This window comes from Triturus cristatus, chromosome 8 (genome assembly GCF_964204655.1).
Source record: "Triturus cristatus chromosome 8, aTriCri1.1, whole genome shotgun sequence".
NCBI lineage: Eukaryota > Metazoa > Chordata > Amphibia > Caudata > Salamandridae > Triturus > Triturus cristatus.
In genome coordinates, this window is record NC_140591.1 from 1,452,847,109 (window position 1) to 1,452,865,689 (window position 18,581).

At 43.9% G+C, this 18,581-nt stretch overlaps 2 protein-coding genes across 5 annotated transcripts in view; one reads left to right on the forward strand and one right to left on the reverse strand.

The window, feature by feature from the left end:
* INTS4 (integrator complex subunit 4) overlaps positions 1 to 8,612 on the forward strand; it is a 347,032-nt gene extending 338,420 nt beyond the window's left edge. Inside the window, exon 23 of the mRNA XM_085623249.1 lies at positions 7,511 to 8,612. Coding sequence (XP_085479375.1) covers positions 7,511 to 7,704 — 194 coding nt within the window. The 3' untranslated portion in view covers positions 7,705 to 8,612. The remainder of the gene's footprint in view (positions 1 to 7,510) is intronic.
* Positions 8,613 to 8,936: 324 nt separating this feature from the next.
* The window catches only part of AAMDC (adipogenesis associated Mth938 domain containing), a 176,696-nt gene continuing 167,051 nt past the window's right edge, over positions 8,937 to 18,581 (reverse strand). For all 4 annotated transcript variants that reach the window (XM_085623250.1, XM_085623253.1, XM_085623251.1 and 1 more), the window contains exon 4: positions 8,937 to 10,216. In XM_085623250.1, coding sequence (XP_085479376.1) covers positions 10,076 to 10,216 — 141 coding nt within the window. In that variant the 3' untranslated portion in view covers positions 8,937 to 10,075. The remainder of the gene's footprint in view (positions 10,217 to 18,581) is intronic.

The following is an 18,581-nucleotide window of genomic DNA, read 5'->3' on the forward strand; positions in this document are numbered from 1 at the left end:
CGAACAGTGGGGGACTCGAGTGGAGTCGACTGGAGTGCTCTGACTGTTGTCCCATCAGGAGATTTAAAAAACTACGAGTTTAAACATTTTAAAAATGAATTGCCTACTAAGAAATGTTAGACACGACTCCTATAAGCACATTAAGAGCGATTCGAGCTACAGCGCCTTTCGAGGTTGTGGATTTGTTAACTTCGCAGTTCCAGGAAAATGAAGCGAAAGTAATGGGTCGAATTTTAGGAGGTTTTAAGAACAGCTTGGTGCAATGCCTTGTAGGTGGAGTGAGATAGGTACTTTAGCTGGATGAAGCCACGTCATTTGTATAGCGCGCTATGCCACCGTAAGGCCAGAATGTAGGTTGCAGTACTGTTAAAGCAGTGGCCGCTCATGGCTGCGGTACATTGTGAGAGCTCTGACGCCTCTCATCTGGGGGCCAAGACAGCCTCTCCCTTAAGCAGCTAACCAGCAGCATTGACTGAGGTCAATAACATGTGAACAACCGGACTGATGCCTGACTTGCGGCTGGTCGACTTGTAGCTGCCCAGTCTGTGCCACAAGACACTGAGAAATAGCCTTCGCCGGTGCCCCTTCCTACGTCATGACACACGCCAGCACCATTTAATGGAAACAACAAGCAGCGCTGAGACCCCTCTGACACCTCCAGCATGTCCCACTCGTAAGTAGGGTTGCCGCAATTTCAAAAAGAAATGCCTGCCATTTGTTTATATAGTTTTAAGGCTCAAGCGTGGAAAGTTATAAAAATAGTCTTTATAGGGTTTATTAATTTTTACGATGACCTTTCTGTATTTCTTTACTCTAATTAGCCACTGATCATTAACTTGCTAACTCCAAACCATTGCAAGGTACTATCTGCTTATTATTGCTTTTAAAAGTATGTACTGATTAGGGGAAAAAATACTGGCTTTATGTGCTTTTCACATTTTTTCTATTGACCAGATCAAGTAAAATACTGGTCATGGCAGTAAAAAAACAGCTAGGCAACCCTCAAGGTGCAAGTGGCCATTACGAGAGGACATATCTGGGAACTGATGCCACAATAACAAAGAGTATAATCCAAAGTGGAGGGAGTGTGAATCGGCAGACTGGGCAGCATTTGGGCCAGGCCTTGCTGGAGCTTCTTATTGTGTGTGTGTGTGTGTGGGGGGGGGGGAGACTGGAAGTTATAAATGAGATGACATTTGTGTTAGAAGGTGGCTCACAGTGTCACTTCACATGACACCAAGGACTGTAGTAGCCAGTCCTCAGCTTCTGCATGTTGTGTGCCTCTTGTGAAATGTAACTGGATTTTGCCTTTGTAACTCTAAACACTTTGCATGCCGGGAATAGTAGTTTTCTCTTATACGGTTATTCAGTATATGCATACAAATCCCTGCATTCAAAGTACACCTAGCTATACAAAACAAACGAGACTTGTGATCAATGGTGACCTTTCACTTCAGGTGCTCTGCAGCAGTTTCAAGATCGTTTTAAAGCTCCTCATAGCTCAAAAGAATGTAATTCCTAATATATCCATCCCTGTGGACTTTATTGGTTAGTTTAATTCGTGAGACAGCGGCACTCTAAGTGTCACACATTTTGCACTGAATGTCACTCATAAGTACACTGAAGCCATGAAAATGTCACACATGAGCCATCTGAAACCTTGGCAGCTATGCTTCCCAATAGTGGCAATTTCAGACCTGCAATCTAAAAACCATCTTCACTAAAAGACGTGTTCTTGTTGTGAGTCAAGAGACACCAAACTCCATTTAAAAAAAAAAAAATCTACTGCCAATTCAAAGATACACTGGTACGATGTTACCAGGCAGCTCCAATGCTTACCTATGGGAGAGATAGACCTTGCTGTAGTGAAAACCGAATTTAGCAGTTTTTCTCTACCAGGACATGTGAAACTCAGAAGAACAGGCCCTACCTCTTAAATACACTGCACCCTGCCCATAGGGCTACCAAGGGCCTATCGTAGGGGTGCCCTACATATAATAAAAGGGAAGGTTTGGGCCTGGCAAGTAGGGGCACTTGCCAGGTTGACATGGCAGTTTAAAACTGCCCCCACAGGTGCTGCAGTGGCAGGCCTGTGACAGGTTTGCGAGGCTACTCATGTGGATGGCACAACCAGTGCTGCAGGCCCACAAGTAGCATTCGAGTTGCAAGCGCTCGGCACCCATGATGCACAGTAGTAGGGACTTACTGGTAAATCAAATATGCCAATCATGGAGAAACCAATTACCATCAGGCTTTTGATAAAGAGTACTTTAGCACTGGTTAGCAGTGGTAAAATGCCCAGAGTCCTAAACCCAGTAAAAATGAAAATCAGCACACATTCAAAAACAGGGGTTCAGAAGCAAAAAGACTGGGGAAACCACGCCAAAAGATGCCAGGTCTAACAACACATTCCTGATAACGGCCCCTAATAGGGAGTCAAAACGGATAGAGGTGTTCAGGAGGAGGGTTTTCTTCCCCACCAGCTTGGCACTCAGTTCAGTGAATGCCATCTGCGTGCTAGAACACTGTTCTCATACCCTTTGGGAGTCAGTGGCTCAGGTCCACCCAGGTGTGCCCGACGATCTTCCAGCGGTCCGCGCTCAGGCCATACAGGCCGGTTGCAATGCATCCAAGTGCAAAATTTGTTGTAGCTTGGCCACCACCAATTTCATCAGGCAGGCCATTGGCACCAGTGTCGCCATTCGCCATCACGCTAGGCTGTGGTCCACTGGTTCTTCAGGCGATGTCCAGTCGTCCCTTATGGACATGCCGTTTGATGGGACTCAACTATTTAGGGGCAAGGCAGACTCCGCTCTCAAGCGGTTCAAGGAGAACAGGGCCACAGCACGCTCCCTAGGCTTATCTGCCCCACCTCGCCAGCAAAATAAGCCCTACCGCTCCTACAGTAGAGGTATCCCATACCGCCAGCCAATCTAACCTCCACAAGGCACCCAGACGTTTCGCGGTCAAGGCCATGGTGCTTACCTCTCCTGCAGTCAAGGTCACTGGATCGACCAGTCCACCACCTCATCTGCTGCAGCCCCTCTTGCCAAACCCCTTTACCTTGCCCTCACTGGAGCACAACCATCGTGTGAGGAAGGATTTGCCTATTTTGCAGACCATAACAACGGGCAGGTGGGTCCTGCAGATCATACGGCGAGGATATGCCCTACCTTTTATTTTCCCAATGCCTCAGCTCTCCATTTTGAGGCGCGAAGTTCAAACCCTTTTGGCCAAAGAGGCTATTGGGAGGGTGTCAGCACCAGAAGTAGGACGTGGTTGTTTTCCTGCTCCTTTCTGGTGCTCAAGAATGATGGAAGCTTTTGTCCTATTTTAGAACAGTGCCCTCTCAATGCCTTCTTCCAGAAGGAGAAATACAGAATGCTGTCCCAGGCCCAGTAGTTTTCTGCCCTCGACCCTGGAGACTGGATGGTGGCTTGGGACCTGCAGTACGCCTGTTTTCATATACCAGCCCTGCAGGCCCATTGGTGTTACCTGCAGTTCATGGTAGGACAGGAGCATTTCCAGTCTGCTGTGCTCCCCTTTGGTCTCAAGCGCCCCTTGGGTGAGCACGAACGTGATGGTGGTAGTAGCAGCACACTCTCAGAGGTGAAGGGTGCTGGTCTTCCCCTACCTCGAGAGCAAACTTGCTCCAGACTATGGCAAACCTCCTAACATCTTTGGGGTTCACTATCCACATGCCGAAGTCACACCTGACTGCTTCTCAGATGCTCTCCTTCATTGGAGCGATTCTGGACACAGGTCAATTTTGTGCCTTTCCCCTGTGAAAGACAGTCCAGGATATTCAGGCTATAATTCCGATCTTTCAGCCTCGGTCCTGGATTTCACTGAATTTGACTCTGAAGTTGCTGGAGGTGATGGTCTCCTGCTGGTTGAGCATGCCAAGTGGCATATGTGGGCTCTAGTGGGACCTGAAGTCTGAGTGGGCCCAACATCAAGGGGACCTCTCTGACAATGTTCAGATTTTGTAGATCATCTGCAACAGTTCTCCCTTCCCCACCCAGAGTGCACAGTGGTGACTGATGCTTCACTTCTGGGTTAGGGTTGCCATCTGGGAGAGGTGGAGAGCAGAGACCTGGTTCCATATCAACTTTGTGGAGCGGAGGGCCATCCACTTGACGTCAAAAGCATTCCTTCCGCATGTCAAGGGGAGGCTGGTTGAGGTGCTCATGTACAACAGCACCGCCTTGTGGTACTGCAACACACAGGATGGGGTGGGGTTGGAGACAATGTGCCAGGAGGCCCTGCACCTCTGTAAATGGGTGGACCACCATGGAATTTTCCTAGTGGTGAGCTGCCTGGCAGCATGATTGAATGCCAGGGTGGGCGAGCTAAGCCGTCAATGCCTTGAGGATCACCTGTAGCAATTTCACCCAAAGGTGGCGCAAGGATTCTTTTGCGAATAGGGAGAACGTTGGCTTGATCTGTTCTCCTCCGCTGAGAACGTGCAATGCACTTCTGCATGTTGGAGTTTTCAAGGCGTCTCTCGCTCATAGACATGTTTGGCCTCGATAGAATTTAAAATTCTATATGCCTTTCCGCCAATACCATTCCTGCCTTGAGTTCTCAAGAACATCAGGACTGACCGAGGGTATGCAATTGAGAACTCCTGTGCTTGAGCATCCTTCTTCCAGCCCGGCTGCCTCTCCGTGAGAGCCTGCTGTTGCACCCGGGCCTTCGCAATCTCCACCTTAATGGTTTGAGATTGTGCAGCAACAGCTGACCACGTTCATCCTTCAGCTGACCACGTTCATCCTTCCTCAAGAGGTGGTTGATGTCATCATGGCAGCCAGGCATTTTTGACAAAAATTGTATACACCTGTATAGAGCTGATAAACCCACTCTGTGCAAAGATATCTGACGTTTTGTTTGTTTTGCCCCATTTCCGGATCCAGTCTGACACCTGGGCAATATTCAGAATGTGAGGATTGTGCAGCTGGAAAGTCTTTTTACTAGAAAGATTCTTACCAACGGTAATTAACTTGTTCATCTACAGCCACACATGCTACGAACTGAAAAAGCTACTTACCCTTTAGGAATCTGTTTGTAGCGTGTAGTGCTGTAGATTCACATGCACCTGCCCTTCTCGCCGGATTTGCATGCATTTGACAAATCATTTCATAATCCATTTAATCAACACTGTGATAGCTCGCCATACTTTAACATTCACACCGCATACAGCCTCCCACCTGTTGTGCGTAAAACAATCTAACATGAAGTCGGTACGCTTCTGCAGTGTACACTGAGAGGAGTCGTCACCACTTCTTGTGAGTAGAGACTTCTTTGAAGAAAAACATGTTGCAATTGTCCGAGCCAAAAACTAGATGGCCGGAGTATGCTAAGCATGTGAATCTAAAACACTACACTCTAGCAACAGGTGGCTACACAATAAATACATAAATATATATTTTTCTTGGTACTTTTGCGACACATTTGGAATTCCAATAGCCAGCATTATGACTACTAATCCACTGAGAGAGACTCAATCCAGACAGGAATGCATGCTGGTAATGTGCAGAGCAGACGTGCGCAGCACCTGCATAGAAATGGGTGTTCTCGTGCAGTTGCTTGTCAAATCCTGGAGTTGCTTTGTATTCTTGCCCAGAAACCACACTAGGATGACACTCAAGCAGGGTCTCCTAGCGGCAGGCCCAAGGGGCTGCTCGAAGGATGCAGGAAGCTGGATTGGCCTGTGCCCTCATCCCTCATGGAGCAAACCACTCAATTGTGCTTCAGCCCCTTATTGGGTGCCAGTACAGAACGCGTAACACAGCACAGTCTGGGGAAGGGAAGGACCCCAGTAATCAAGGACTCGCTTATTCTAATTCTTGGGATGTAAGAACAAAGGCTTGTGCCCAATAATATCAGTTAGTTCGTGCCAGTTACTGTCAGTCTCCCTATAGTCCGGTTCAAGGGTCTGTAGCACTCTTTGGGAGGCCTCAGTACTCTGCTGGGGTGGCATCAAAATCAATGTGAAGCACATAAAATTAACCAGGTAGTTTCAAGACCACTTTGCAAACAGGACTAGAAATTCTTTATACAGGGAGTCTGCTGCAATTGACTTCATATGCAGGGACTTACCCCCCTGTCACCGCACACCCGAGTGGCTCTCACATTTTACCCTGATGTCAGAAAATCTCTGGAAACGATTTTGCTTCTGGATGAATATGAGACTTTTTGGCATGAACCTTGCTAAATGGCAGTGGAGCACTGTACAGAGTCAAAGACAAGCATAAAGTCAAGTAGTGACAGGAGAGGCAGCCAGGCTGTGGTCGGTTAATGTCTTGTGATGTGGTCTTCTCTAAAGATTTCCTGAATTAGATCAGTGTTTGGACGGTCCTGATGAATATGAGGATGTTGGTCCAGATCTAGGGTGCATAGATGGAAAAGGCCTTCTGTCCCGTTTTAACTTTTTCATACTTCTTGGCACTTTTCCTGATAAGTCACAACCCATGGCATATCTTGCTTACCAGTTGATGACTTGCACACTAAAGTAGCAATTGCTCATCCAGAAGGTATCCTTGTTCATGCTGTCATGGCTTAGGCCGCTTTGATAGCTTTCTTGTGATGTGTCTATTGATTGTCATCTGTAATGCAACCGTGTAACCTGCTCTTGCAGTTCTAAGCACTATTCAGTGGACGTCATCACAAGTTCAGCCTCCTGTGATCTTCTGGAGATGGATGCAATAACCTTGCCCTGAGTCTGGAGGGAGTGGTGCCAGTTCCTGTGGGTGCCTTTTATGCTTGTAGTCTTAGATCTTTGTTTGGACCACCCGCCCCGATCTATATTATTTCTTTGGTTCGAGAGAGGAGAGGACTAAGATGCAACAAGATGTCTTGTTCATATAAACCAGTGACTGTCGATGTACATGGACTCATCTAGAAATGCTCATACTTAGTTGTGGCATCTCGTGAGTTTGGAAGAACCTGGAACTAAGGGCAACCAGCACAAGGCTCACTCTTGTGAACTGTTCTCTCAGGTGACAAGGCACTCTGTGGGAAGATGAATAACCTCCAGACAGTTGTTATGGGAAGTAGTAACATATCTCCAGACTAATCATATGTAGGCCCCAGTGTTTACACTGTATAATCTCATAACATTTCCGGCATTTCACATTATGCTTGTTACAGATTATGCCACTTGGTGTGATTGAGATTTTGTTTGGGTAAAAATTGTATTGCCGGAGCTTGTAAACAAACAGGATGCAAACAACTGTCGTTGACGTCAAGTGCGATCCAGCACTATTTTTGAATCCAGGATGCATTTTGCACTAAAAATAGTGCAAAATGCCAAACCAGTATTTTGACTAATAACACTTAATTCTATGGGCATTTCACATAATTTATGCAAAATAAATTATTCGACTGTTGCCCAAGTAGGGGATGGAATTGTCCTGCTTTTCAACTGACCTTTTGTTTAATCATGCTTCATTAAGTATCGAATAGTTATTGAGACTTATTTAATATAAATTGTTTGTCTTTTCTGCAGAGCCCTGCCAGATAGAAGTGAGACTGCTGTTAGCGTACAGCTCTAGTCGAAGCAAAGCATCGAACAAAATCTCAAAGTCAGCATGGAATGAGAGCACAGAGGTCCTTCCACAGCCTGACAGCTGCATCGAAGGAACAATACCTTTCAGCAAACCCGCCAAAGTGTACATAATGCCTAAACCTGCAAGGCGGTGATGCCTCCAACATGGACACAGCTACGAAGTCTGTATCTGAAGAAAGGAGAGGCTATTGGGCTCCAGAAAAACCTCCACTTGAGTCTCTGATTAAAGAGAGAGTAAATATGGAGCGGGCCAGGACTTCTGAAGACCCGCTACGCCTGTCTCGCCATCTTATCAATAAAGTGCTCTTTTTTCAAAATCCTCTCTTCCATTAGACTTTTGAATTCAGATAGGTATTTCAGCAATGGAAGACTCTGAAATGTTGAAGCACTTGTTTTTAGCTTTCGATTCCTTTGCGGTTTTAGTATGGTTAATGAAATGCTATCGTACTTCCAGCATCAAAGTATCTCCATAGCGAGAAAAAATGTACTCTTTGACATACAAGAGGTATATTTGAAACTGCTTTTGAAAATCCACTTTGGAACGTTTTTTCATAACTCAGTTGTATTGTAAAGTATTTTTCATGAATTTTGTTTTAAGACTGAATTTTTTTACATCCGTATTGGGAATTGAATGGACGAGTCTCGTATTTCCTTATTTGTATGGCATATTTTACAGCGTTACATTTATGTATGTAAGTATGTTATTTCACAATAACAAAACTAGAAAACATCAAATAGGAAAAGTGCTGCTGGTGATGTTTGTTAAGACAGAAGTGGATTGAAATAATGCCATGCTTTAAGCTGCTGGTCCGATGGGCAAAATATTTGTATTTCCTCTCACAGTTGCAGCATTTGCCTAGCTCCATAAATAGATTTAGTGTTTTTTGATTTGTAATGAGTTTAACATATTATTGGTTGTAATTACTTTATCTGGATCACCGATGGAGAAACAAGAAGGTACCATAATCCGAAGATTTTGTTAGTCTGATAAAGCTTGGTAACATACAGCATTTTTTTAATTAAACAGAATGGCGACGAGAAACCTTTTTAGCCACTTTAGTTTGGAGGAAGATGGCTGCATGCTTTAGAATGGAAAAAAAATGAAATGACCACACCCTCGGAACAATTTTCCAATAGAACCTGGGTATGAATTCAATACACTCCTGTGTCAGAGGAATTGAAGCTTCTTCTCACAACGGATGTTTCATGGAGAAGGTTTTAAAGGAAGGGCCAACAACGAGCATATTTATATTTGAAGGGGATCGAGTCAGGCTTGTGTCTACGCTCTGAGATAAATTAGGAGGTCAAAGATGCACAAAACAAAATACAGTATTTTATAAGAACATAAGAAAGTGAAACAAAAGGGTGTCTGTGAAAATCATGCCTTTATATGTTTTCAGTTTTAGCAATAAAACAAATTAATAATATTCACAGTTGAGCAGGGTCACTTACACAAGGAGTAAAAAACCTTCTGAAATTCTTAATTTACTATACAGATTTCCATGCGCTTATTCGCCTCAACACGCTGCGCAGTAAGAGTGATGTTTTACTGACAGTTGGTATTATTTCTAAGCACAGTAAAACAACATGACCCAGATCTACTAAACGTTTTCGGTGTTGCAAAGTGATTCAAAATGCAGCAATGGTCATCTTTTACACGCACACAGTATTGTACATCGCAAGTTGACCCTTATGTCACGCCAGCCTGTTTCGTTAAGCAAATAGGACATGTTCAGAGAGGGAAGCCCCCCCCAGCCCACAGAAATGGATGAGTTTTGGAGCAAAGCCAGTCCTATTAAAGTATCTGGATCTGGTTTTGTACCAAATTCTTACACCAAGTTATCCAGGTACAAGAAAGATGCCAAGCAGTATATTGCCTGAGACGCCTATGTGCAACTTGTGCTTCACCATGAATCGCACATTTTACATGAGTGACTTATCTACACACAGGAGTTTGTAATTAAGGATGTACCTAGGAGACCATTCCGCTATAGTGCAAGGCCAAGCGCCGTGCACAGTAGCCTTTTTCAGTGTGAGCACCACTGATTTCAATCGGGGCAACTCTTGCACTATCTGCTGCCGTGCTATTTTTTTTTTAATTTTTTTTTTATAGTCCTTCACAGAATGCAACACTGCAATATTTCATGCAGTACTCCTTTTTGTACAGAGTAGAAGATATGGGACCAAGTATTTTTATTCAATGTATTGGCACTCAGTTAATTGACATTTGAAGGATAAAAAGCTATATTGTTTATTGCCAGGGGCGGTGTGCCTAATAAGGATTTAAAATAAGTATTAAAATAGCGTTTACCTTAGCCAGCCATCTTTTTTTAATTAGAAATAATGCTTAACTGTATCTTGTATTTGTTGAAATCTTCAACAATATGGGAGGTCATGCACACATTATTTTCTCTGTTACTTGACAATGACGGCTTTTGCTGGGCAAATGCTCAAACCAGGATTAAACAAAAAGTGTACGGAGAAAGCACTTTATTTTTGGTAGGATCAGCAAGTTGAGTGGAAGACACCCCCAACTTTAACTCCCTGGGCAGCCAGGGCATTATACTCCTTCACTGCCTTTTCAGTCTGGAGGACCACCGCCTCAATGCCATTCCTTTTCAGGTACTCCACTGTTGAGGAGGGGACCTGAAAGAAAACAAAAATACAATGAAAGACGTCACAGAAGAACACCCGCTTACGGTGTTGCTATGTATTTATTTAAAGTCATCAAAAACCACTTTATTACGTTAGATTGACAGTCTCAATGATCATTGCCCGAGCCAGTTGTCAAATAAAGAAAACCCTTGTGTGAATACAATGAAACAAGTTGTAGGTGACGTAATGGAATACACCAGTACACACAAATTACGAAAGACTGCTAGTCTTACAATGAAATATTCAGATAAGATCTTGATTCATTTCATAGGATGGTGTTCAAGGAGTTTGGCTGCATGGTATTTGCACCTCATTTCTGTTGGCTGTTTAACCAACCACTGAGGTGGAATTTATTGATAAACTTACTTATCAAGCCACTCTACTCTCAGTCCAGGAGCCATATTACAGAAAGGTTGCAATGCTTAAAAACAGGGTCAATTTATTTTACCACTTATTTCATAGGAAATGGGTCCAACAAATTCTCCAATCCATAATAAACATTTTAGCACTAAGGCAAAACCAATAACCTTTTGTTAAGGGACCACTGATAGCCATAAATCACTTACATATGTGTCTTAGAGATTAACAAAAAAAAATATTTATTCATTATTTTAAAAAGAAATAGGGCACCGTGATCTAGCAATTTCTGTAATAAAAAAAAATGGAAAAAAATTAATTTGCCTCGAACATAGCCCCATATTTCACTTTTCAAAAGAAAAGCATGTTTCTATTTCTTATTAAGTAAACACAACAAAAACATAATTCAATCAGGTTTCCACCTTTTTTTTTTTTGCCCTAGAGCAAAACAGTTTATTGCTCATACCATTTGCTCCACTCGCAATAATAAAAGAAGCAAATATGGCCCCAACGGATTTTCTGAGCTAGTGCAAACTGTCTGTAATATGCCTTCAGGAGTAATAGTGCCTATGCCTTTTGAACATTTTTTTTTTAACAGTTTTATATAGCGCAAATTTGTATCAGAGCGCTTTACATAGCACCAGTTGCATTACATGAGGACACATTCCTTTTTGTTAGGCAGTTTTTAATTTACTTTTTTAATTTAAGTGGAGTTTTTAAAATGACAGGCTCCAGGTTGAAAATCATAGCGAGGACCATCTCATATTTCTGAAAGGTAAATGTTTTAACCTGTTGCTGCTTTTTGGAAGTCAATTATACTAGACTGTAACTAGTATTCCAGTTAACCAAAATGTTCCACTGGTCTACGCTTCCAGCTGTGGGTCTAGGGGGCGTAACGCTGGCCTCTGCAGAAACTATGTCGTAGGGAAACCCAAATGATCCCAAGGCATTTGAATATCTGTGAAATTTTTGAGTTCTGGGGCCCCGTGTCACTTTCTGCAGGGAGACCCATCATTTTGCGCAATGTCATTGTGTGAGTAAGCAGGTTCTTTGCTGGTGTACGATTAATTTGGTGCTACAGTTCAAGAAAATTACCAGTACTTTCTAAGTATAAGCAGCACACAACTCAGAAGATCTAACATCTACGGATACGGATCCTATCTCTCATTCTGCTGCATCAGTACAAGCCATGATGGAGTAACAAAACAAGAATTGGTAATGCCAACAGATCTGGCTTTAAAGGAATGTTATATGGTAATGTGAAGCATTACATGTAGATAGCATGGGAACTGACATGTATTTGTGTGGGCGCATAGAACAATTGAATTGTATTGGTGTAGGTTAAAGGGTCAGGTGACAGTTGCACAGTCAGGCCAGACCCAAAAATACATGTAAGTTAAGGACTGCCCTCCTTCCATCTGTGCTGCTGCCAGAGAAAAACACCATCAATTATCTAAAACGCTTTATTAGCAGCACAATGTTATGTGTGTGCCCTTGGAAGTTCAAGCTCAGGCAGCTGGATGAATAAACAAACTGGTTTGCGGAAGGCAAGCACTTTTTTGTGGAAGCACACAACTTCTGCCCAATCATAACATGCACTCCTGGCTCGCAACATGTGGGCGGAGCCAGATCCCCTCTACTGGTGATTATCATATAATTGTCTGGAGATAGCTGAGCTTGCAAACTAGACCATAAACCGATAGGAGCACAAATCTCATCCTCATGCATAACATCGAGACGCTTCCCACAAGCAGACACCTTAACTCTTTCATCCAAAGCACTCAGTCGGGCCCTTACAAAAATAAAGCATTAATCATCAAACCGAGTTTCAAACAATAAATTGATCAGCACAAACACAACAATATAGTGACAGAAAAAATGATTAAATCTATTGTTCATTTTATGGATACTAGTGATTGGTTAAATCAGTGGAAAAAAAAAATATTGCTAGAAATTACAATTTCTGCAAAGGCCACTAAATAATAAAATATTTGGAAAGTACTACTGTTGTGCTTGTGTTGTTCAGTTCATGGTAACATAATTTCAAACTCCGATCCAGATTTACATTTTTTAATGGACTTTCGTGCAATACAAAGCTATATACTGTTCAGCATTAACCTCTCTCGTTTCCTCTGAAAATGATATTTTGTGATGAAAAGCCAATTGTCCTTGGAATACAGAGGCACCAGCTCCCGATCATACATAAAAAAGGGCGTAAAGGAGTGAGAACACACCCCAAGGATTTCACAATGGACAAGCTGAATATACCAAGTGACATCCCCACGGGTAAGATGGAATTTTTGCAAATTCACACATTTTATGCAACTTACCCATGGGCAGCTGCCATCTTTTACTAATTTGCACTGGAGTTGTCATAACCGGCCCTGCTGGATTGCCCTTGCGCCATGGTGCACCACTTAGCGTATCCAAAAGAATCTTCAGCTTGCACCTCTTTGTAAATATAGCACTAGCCAATTTATTTTTATTTAAAAAAAATGTTATACTGTTAGCACAGTGCTGGCCATTTTTTAAATTAATTAATAGGGCCCCCAATTTGCCGACTGTTATTTTAAGTTTATAACTTAGGAGCCCAAATGAGTCCATCTGATTGTTGCTATAACAACATATAACGTAGATGAATCCAGTTGTTCCAGTAATCACTTTTTTTGGTGCATACGGGACCGAGGTAGGGCTAGGTAAGGATTTACTGAACAACCCTTTCGATGTAGATGAGCCGCCACTGGGGCCATGCACTTAGTGAAAATTTGCAAGCTGGATTTTAGACCACAGAGTAGTGATCGGATCTGGAAATGACGGACTGCAAACATAAAGTACAGACATTTTCTGTGACTTGCACAAACTGGGGTATTGAAGTATGTATCCTCCAAATCCAGTTAGGTCAAATCTACTTTCTAGAGAAACAGAAATATTTTATAGTCTGTGACCTTACAAAGCCTTGTTGTTGAGTTATTAGTTGAAGCACTGTAGATCTTGAACTGGTCGGCAACCTAAAAGATTTTTTGCCGACCTCCTGTCAATAGTGTTCTCAGTCTTGCCTCATTAGGATTACATTTCACGTGACGATTTTGGTCTCCAGTATCTGGAAGGTGTGTGTTACCAATGGACTGCAGTATCATTACAGAGTCTGAGACCTGCACTGCTGACCGGCCAACTGCTGGGCCTGCCACTGTTTCTCTGCCCCAAGAGTGCCGATCAAGCCAGCTAGTTTTGAGAACTTATCAATTTTGCACTGTGAGGAGTTTGATTTAACTTGTCCTTGGCCAAAAAGAGAGGAGGGGGGTTAAAATAAACACATAACTATATATATTCACTGAAAATTAAAGGTTAAAGTGATGTTATAGTTAGATGAAAATGTCACTTAAAATGTTACAGTAAAAATAAAAACTCAAACCACTGAAATTCACAAATTAAAGTTAACTGAAGCAATTATAACTTGCGCCCTTGCCATGTAGTGTTGTCATCAATGATGTCATTTCAGATGTTGCATTGGTGTTAGCGAACATATCATGTATGGATGCAATATGTGAAGTAATAAGCTGTGCATGGCTAGGGCACTCTTTATACTTACTTCAGGTAACTACTTTTTTAATTCACATTTTCACCAAAGTAGAACATCACCTTAACTTTTCTTTTATTCCAAAGAATTTCTAGTTTTTTTAATGTAAAGATAGATTTTATTTCCATACCTAACTATAACTTGCCCTTAACCTTTGGTTTTCTCCAATGAATTTCTAATTTTTTTTCTTTTCCCCCCAGTAAAGTAAAGTTTCCCATATCTAACTAGGTCTGCCATTCGTGGCACGGGACTAATTACACTCCCGTCCCCAACACCACCACCGAGCACAGCCCTGCATGCATCGACCACTTTGTGGGTGGCCGACCCATGCTGCGCAAACGACTCTATACAGGGCGATGGCTGTGTATGATAGCATTTTTTTTTTGTTCCACGGGACTCACATGAGACCACACAGGAACCACGATGAGTCCCACGAGAATACCGCTGGTTCATGACCTCTGTTTAATTTTTATATTGGAATATGGAAAAGTGGTCCTAACTATAACTAAATACTGGTGACGGTCACTGGCAGTAAAATGTTAACATTACAATATGGTTGGCCAGAATACATGTGAAGATTTATATATATACTATTTTTATTTTTATAACATTGGAATGTTGGAGGCTCCATCGAAGATAGTGGGGTGGTCCGGGCTTCTAATAGCTGGTAGACTCATGGAGCATCAACATTCCTATGTTTTCCTTTAACAGCTGTTGCTGTGAACAAAGGCTTACGGAGCCCGAGGGGATTTCAGTCCCCTCGACTCCGTGAGGCCTTGGTTTTATTTTTAGAACATTCTGCCCTCTAGCGGCGGAATGTTCTAATAGCCTTTCAGCGCACCGTAGCTGGGCTATACCAGCATTAAAGTTCTGCTCCCTTGTTAAAGGCCCTTGCCTTTGGCTCAGCCCTTTAACCCTGGAGCGGTTGTTTAATGGCTGGTATAGACCGCTACGACAGACTATACGGCTTATATATATATATATATATATATATATATATATATATATATATATATATATATATATATATATATATATATATATATATATAGGCTGCTGAGTCAGCCGACACGCGTCTCCTCATTCTCTTGGTTGAGGGAGGCCCTTTTAAATAAAGAAGCCTTGTTCCTTCAGCCTTCGTGTGCGCACCGCCTTCTTTCTGTAATAAGGATTGCTGTGGATATATATATATATATATATATATGAATGAAAAAACGCCACTGCCAGTGCTTCACTCGAACACAGAGACGAGAAGCGGACCCAAAAGGTATAGTGCCAATCAAAAGTGCTTTATTGGTTGCCCAGCCTGTCCGCCATAACGCGTTTCGACCCCCACTCGGGTCTTGATCACATGTATATATATATATAATGAAAAATCCAAAGGTGAATGGGACGTTATGGTTAGTTTCAAATGTCTGTTAAAAGTTACCATTTCAAATTAACAAAACCACTGAAATTCACCAGTTATAGTGGTCTCAAGAAACTAAAACGTATGCCCAAAAATAACTATAATTCACGCCCTCGCCTTGCACAATGTTTTTATAAATAATGCCTTGTCAAGTGTTTTAGTGATGTTATCAATGATGTCCAGAATAGGTCATGAGTGATGTAATATGTGAGGTAACAGGTTTTATTTTTGTTGGGTTGCTGCGCTACCTCCAGACCTCCACAAAAAATAGTTTCTGGTGCTCCTGCACTACAGACATAAAAAAAAATATATAGAAAAGCCATTATAGGGTGTCCCACAGCTGGAGCAGTGAATGTTAAAAGAGCAGCTACTTTGTCCATTTCACAATCACTGTTTTTATTTTATTTGGGAAGGGAGCATGCAGCCCCCTCCACAACCCTTCTGATGCCCCTATTCTCTAGGGCAATTATTATTATTATTATTATTATTTTTAAATGGTGGTGTGCAGCTCCCCTTCCCGAGCTACACAGGGCCCCTGGGACCCCATCTCACCTGGACGATGTTTATTTCTTGGTGGGTGGGGAATGCAGCCCCACCCTAAGCCTCTAAAGGACCCTGGGCACCCTCTCCCCGGGACCGAATTACTTTTTGAGGGGAGGCGGTGTGAGGCTCTAATTTCTGAGCCATACAGTTGCCCCGGGGACCCCATCCCCTGGGGTCCGATGACAGCAGTGTCTGGGAACCCCATTCCTGAGACACAGCAGTTTCCTGCCTGCAAGACTGCATGTGGGCAGGGAGAACTTCAACTCAGGCAGTCAGAAAACATAGGTTTGCTCCCAGCCATCGAGAACATGGAAAAGCTGTTCCCATTGGGCTGCAGAAAAACCAATATAGCCGGATACTGCCACATAGTTATGATTGCAGTGGCCCGGGTACCCCTCCCACAACCTTATGTTATGCTGTGTTCATGGATACCTGGCATAGTGCAGCGACTCACCCTCGAAGAAGCTTCTTGGCACTGAAGCAACAGACAAATGGAGAACCAGCTATTAGAACAGCCAGGTCTGAAGATCTTTTTTTTTTAAACCTGAGAACTCAGTGCACGCCCAAATGAACAAGGAAAGCATGTTCCAGTGGTAAGGTGCAAGATAAGAAAAAGCTTGTTCACCATACCTAGACCTACAAATATGCCAGGGAAAACGAATAAGTTGACTCTTTGATCTAAGATTTCTTCTAAGAAGATAGGTAACCAGTTTATCCAGTAGCTATTTGGGTCCATTGCCGGATAAAGCTTTATATATCATTTGAATAGTGTTTTCCTAATGGGGAGCCAATGAAGGGCTTTGAGCAAAGGAACTGAAGATGTGCTAGGTGGCAGTTTATTGACCAAACAAGCTGCAGTATTTTGTATGACCTGCATTTTAGATAGAAGGTACTCATTGGAAGCTACTAGTGCATTTCCATAATCAAGGCGACTAATTATCAAAGCTTGGATAAGGGTTTTCAGAGAATTCAGTAGAAGCCACTGAAAGATCCTCCTGAGAAGGCGCATTGTCCCGAAACACATGCCACCGATGGAAGTCACCTGGTCCTTATTGATAACCTATTATGTAGCAGAATACCCAGGATTCTCGCCGAGTTACTGGGTGAAGGAGCAGGGCCAAGCTCGGCAGGGTAACATTCATCTATCCAGTGGCGCTTTGCCTTGCCAAACAGTTGAGTCTCTGTTCTGTCCCTGTTTAACTGAAGACAGTTCAGGGACAGCCAAGTGGCATTTTTCCTCATGCAGGTGATTAAACGATGTTTAAAATTCTCAATGTAGGGAGGGTGGACGGACGAAACTCAATGCGCTGGTCGGTGGCCTAGCATGGGTGGATGCCTGGCGGCGATGCCACGGTACTGCCCGCGAATACACATACCTGTCGGCGGTACATGGCTCCTTCTCCCGACTCGACTACATCTTCCTCTCTGGGGCCGCGGAGTCCCGGTTGGAGGCAGCGGAGATTCTTTCGCGAGGGCTATCGGACCATACCCCGGTGTCTGCGGTCATACGGATGGGGGGCATGGGGCGGTCGTTTCGTTAACGGCGGTAGATCAATATTTGTCATGGAATGTGGGATCCGTGTCCGGGGCGGACATGTTGTGGGAGGCGCTGAAGCCGACACTACGCGTGGCGGATATCTCATACTGTGCGCAGGCCCGCTGTGAGCGCCGAGCAGGGCTGGTTCGGGCGGAGGCTGAGGTCGTGGAGCTGGAGCGTAGGGGCCGGGAGGATGGGGGCGAGGTGTATCGTCGGCAGCTACTTTACACACAGCAGACGTACGGATCTCTATTGCTTGATGAGGCCCGCCAGGTTTGGATAGCCACCAGGAGTCGAGTATACCAATGGGGGGGACAAGTCGGGTGCAAAGCTGCACAGGCTGTGTCAGGGGGTGTATCATACCCAGGACCTCCCAGGGATCGGGGACCCAGGGGGCACGCCTCTTGTGGATCCAGGTGCGCTCGCCAATAGCTTCGCTACATACTATGCAGGCCTATATAGTCCCTGCGAATGCCTCACGGAAGCGGAGGTGGAGCGGTTCCTGCGTGATCACCCTATCACGGCTTTACCAGAGGCGGCAAGGACGGCATTGGATCTTCCGCTTACGGTGGAAGAATTTGGGGAGGCGCTGGGTGGCCTCAACCCGGGCAAGGTCCCGGGCCCGAACGGGTTCCCGAGTGAGTTTTTTAAGAAGTATTTCCTACAATTAGGTCCACATTATACGGCAGTGGTGGAGGAGGCCCGAGAGCGTGGATTGTTACCCCGGGACTGGAGGCATGCTGAGATTGAGGTGTTCCACAAGCCGGGCAGACCCCCGGAGGAGCACGCCTCGTATCGTCCGATCTCCCTCCTCAATGTGGAGGCAAAAATTCTGGCGAAAGCTTTGGTCAATCGTCTTCTGCCATACATCACCTCGTTGGTCCACCCAGATCAGGCGGGATTTATGCCCTCCCGTGCTACGCGACATAACACT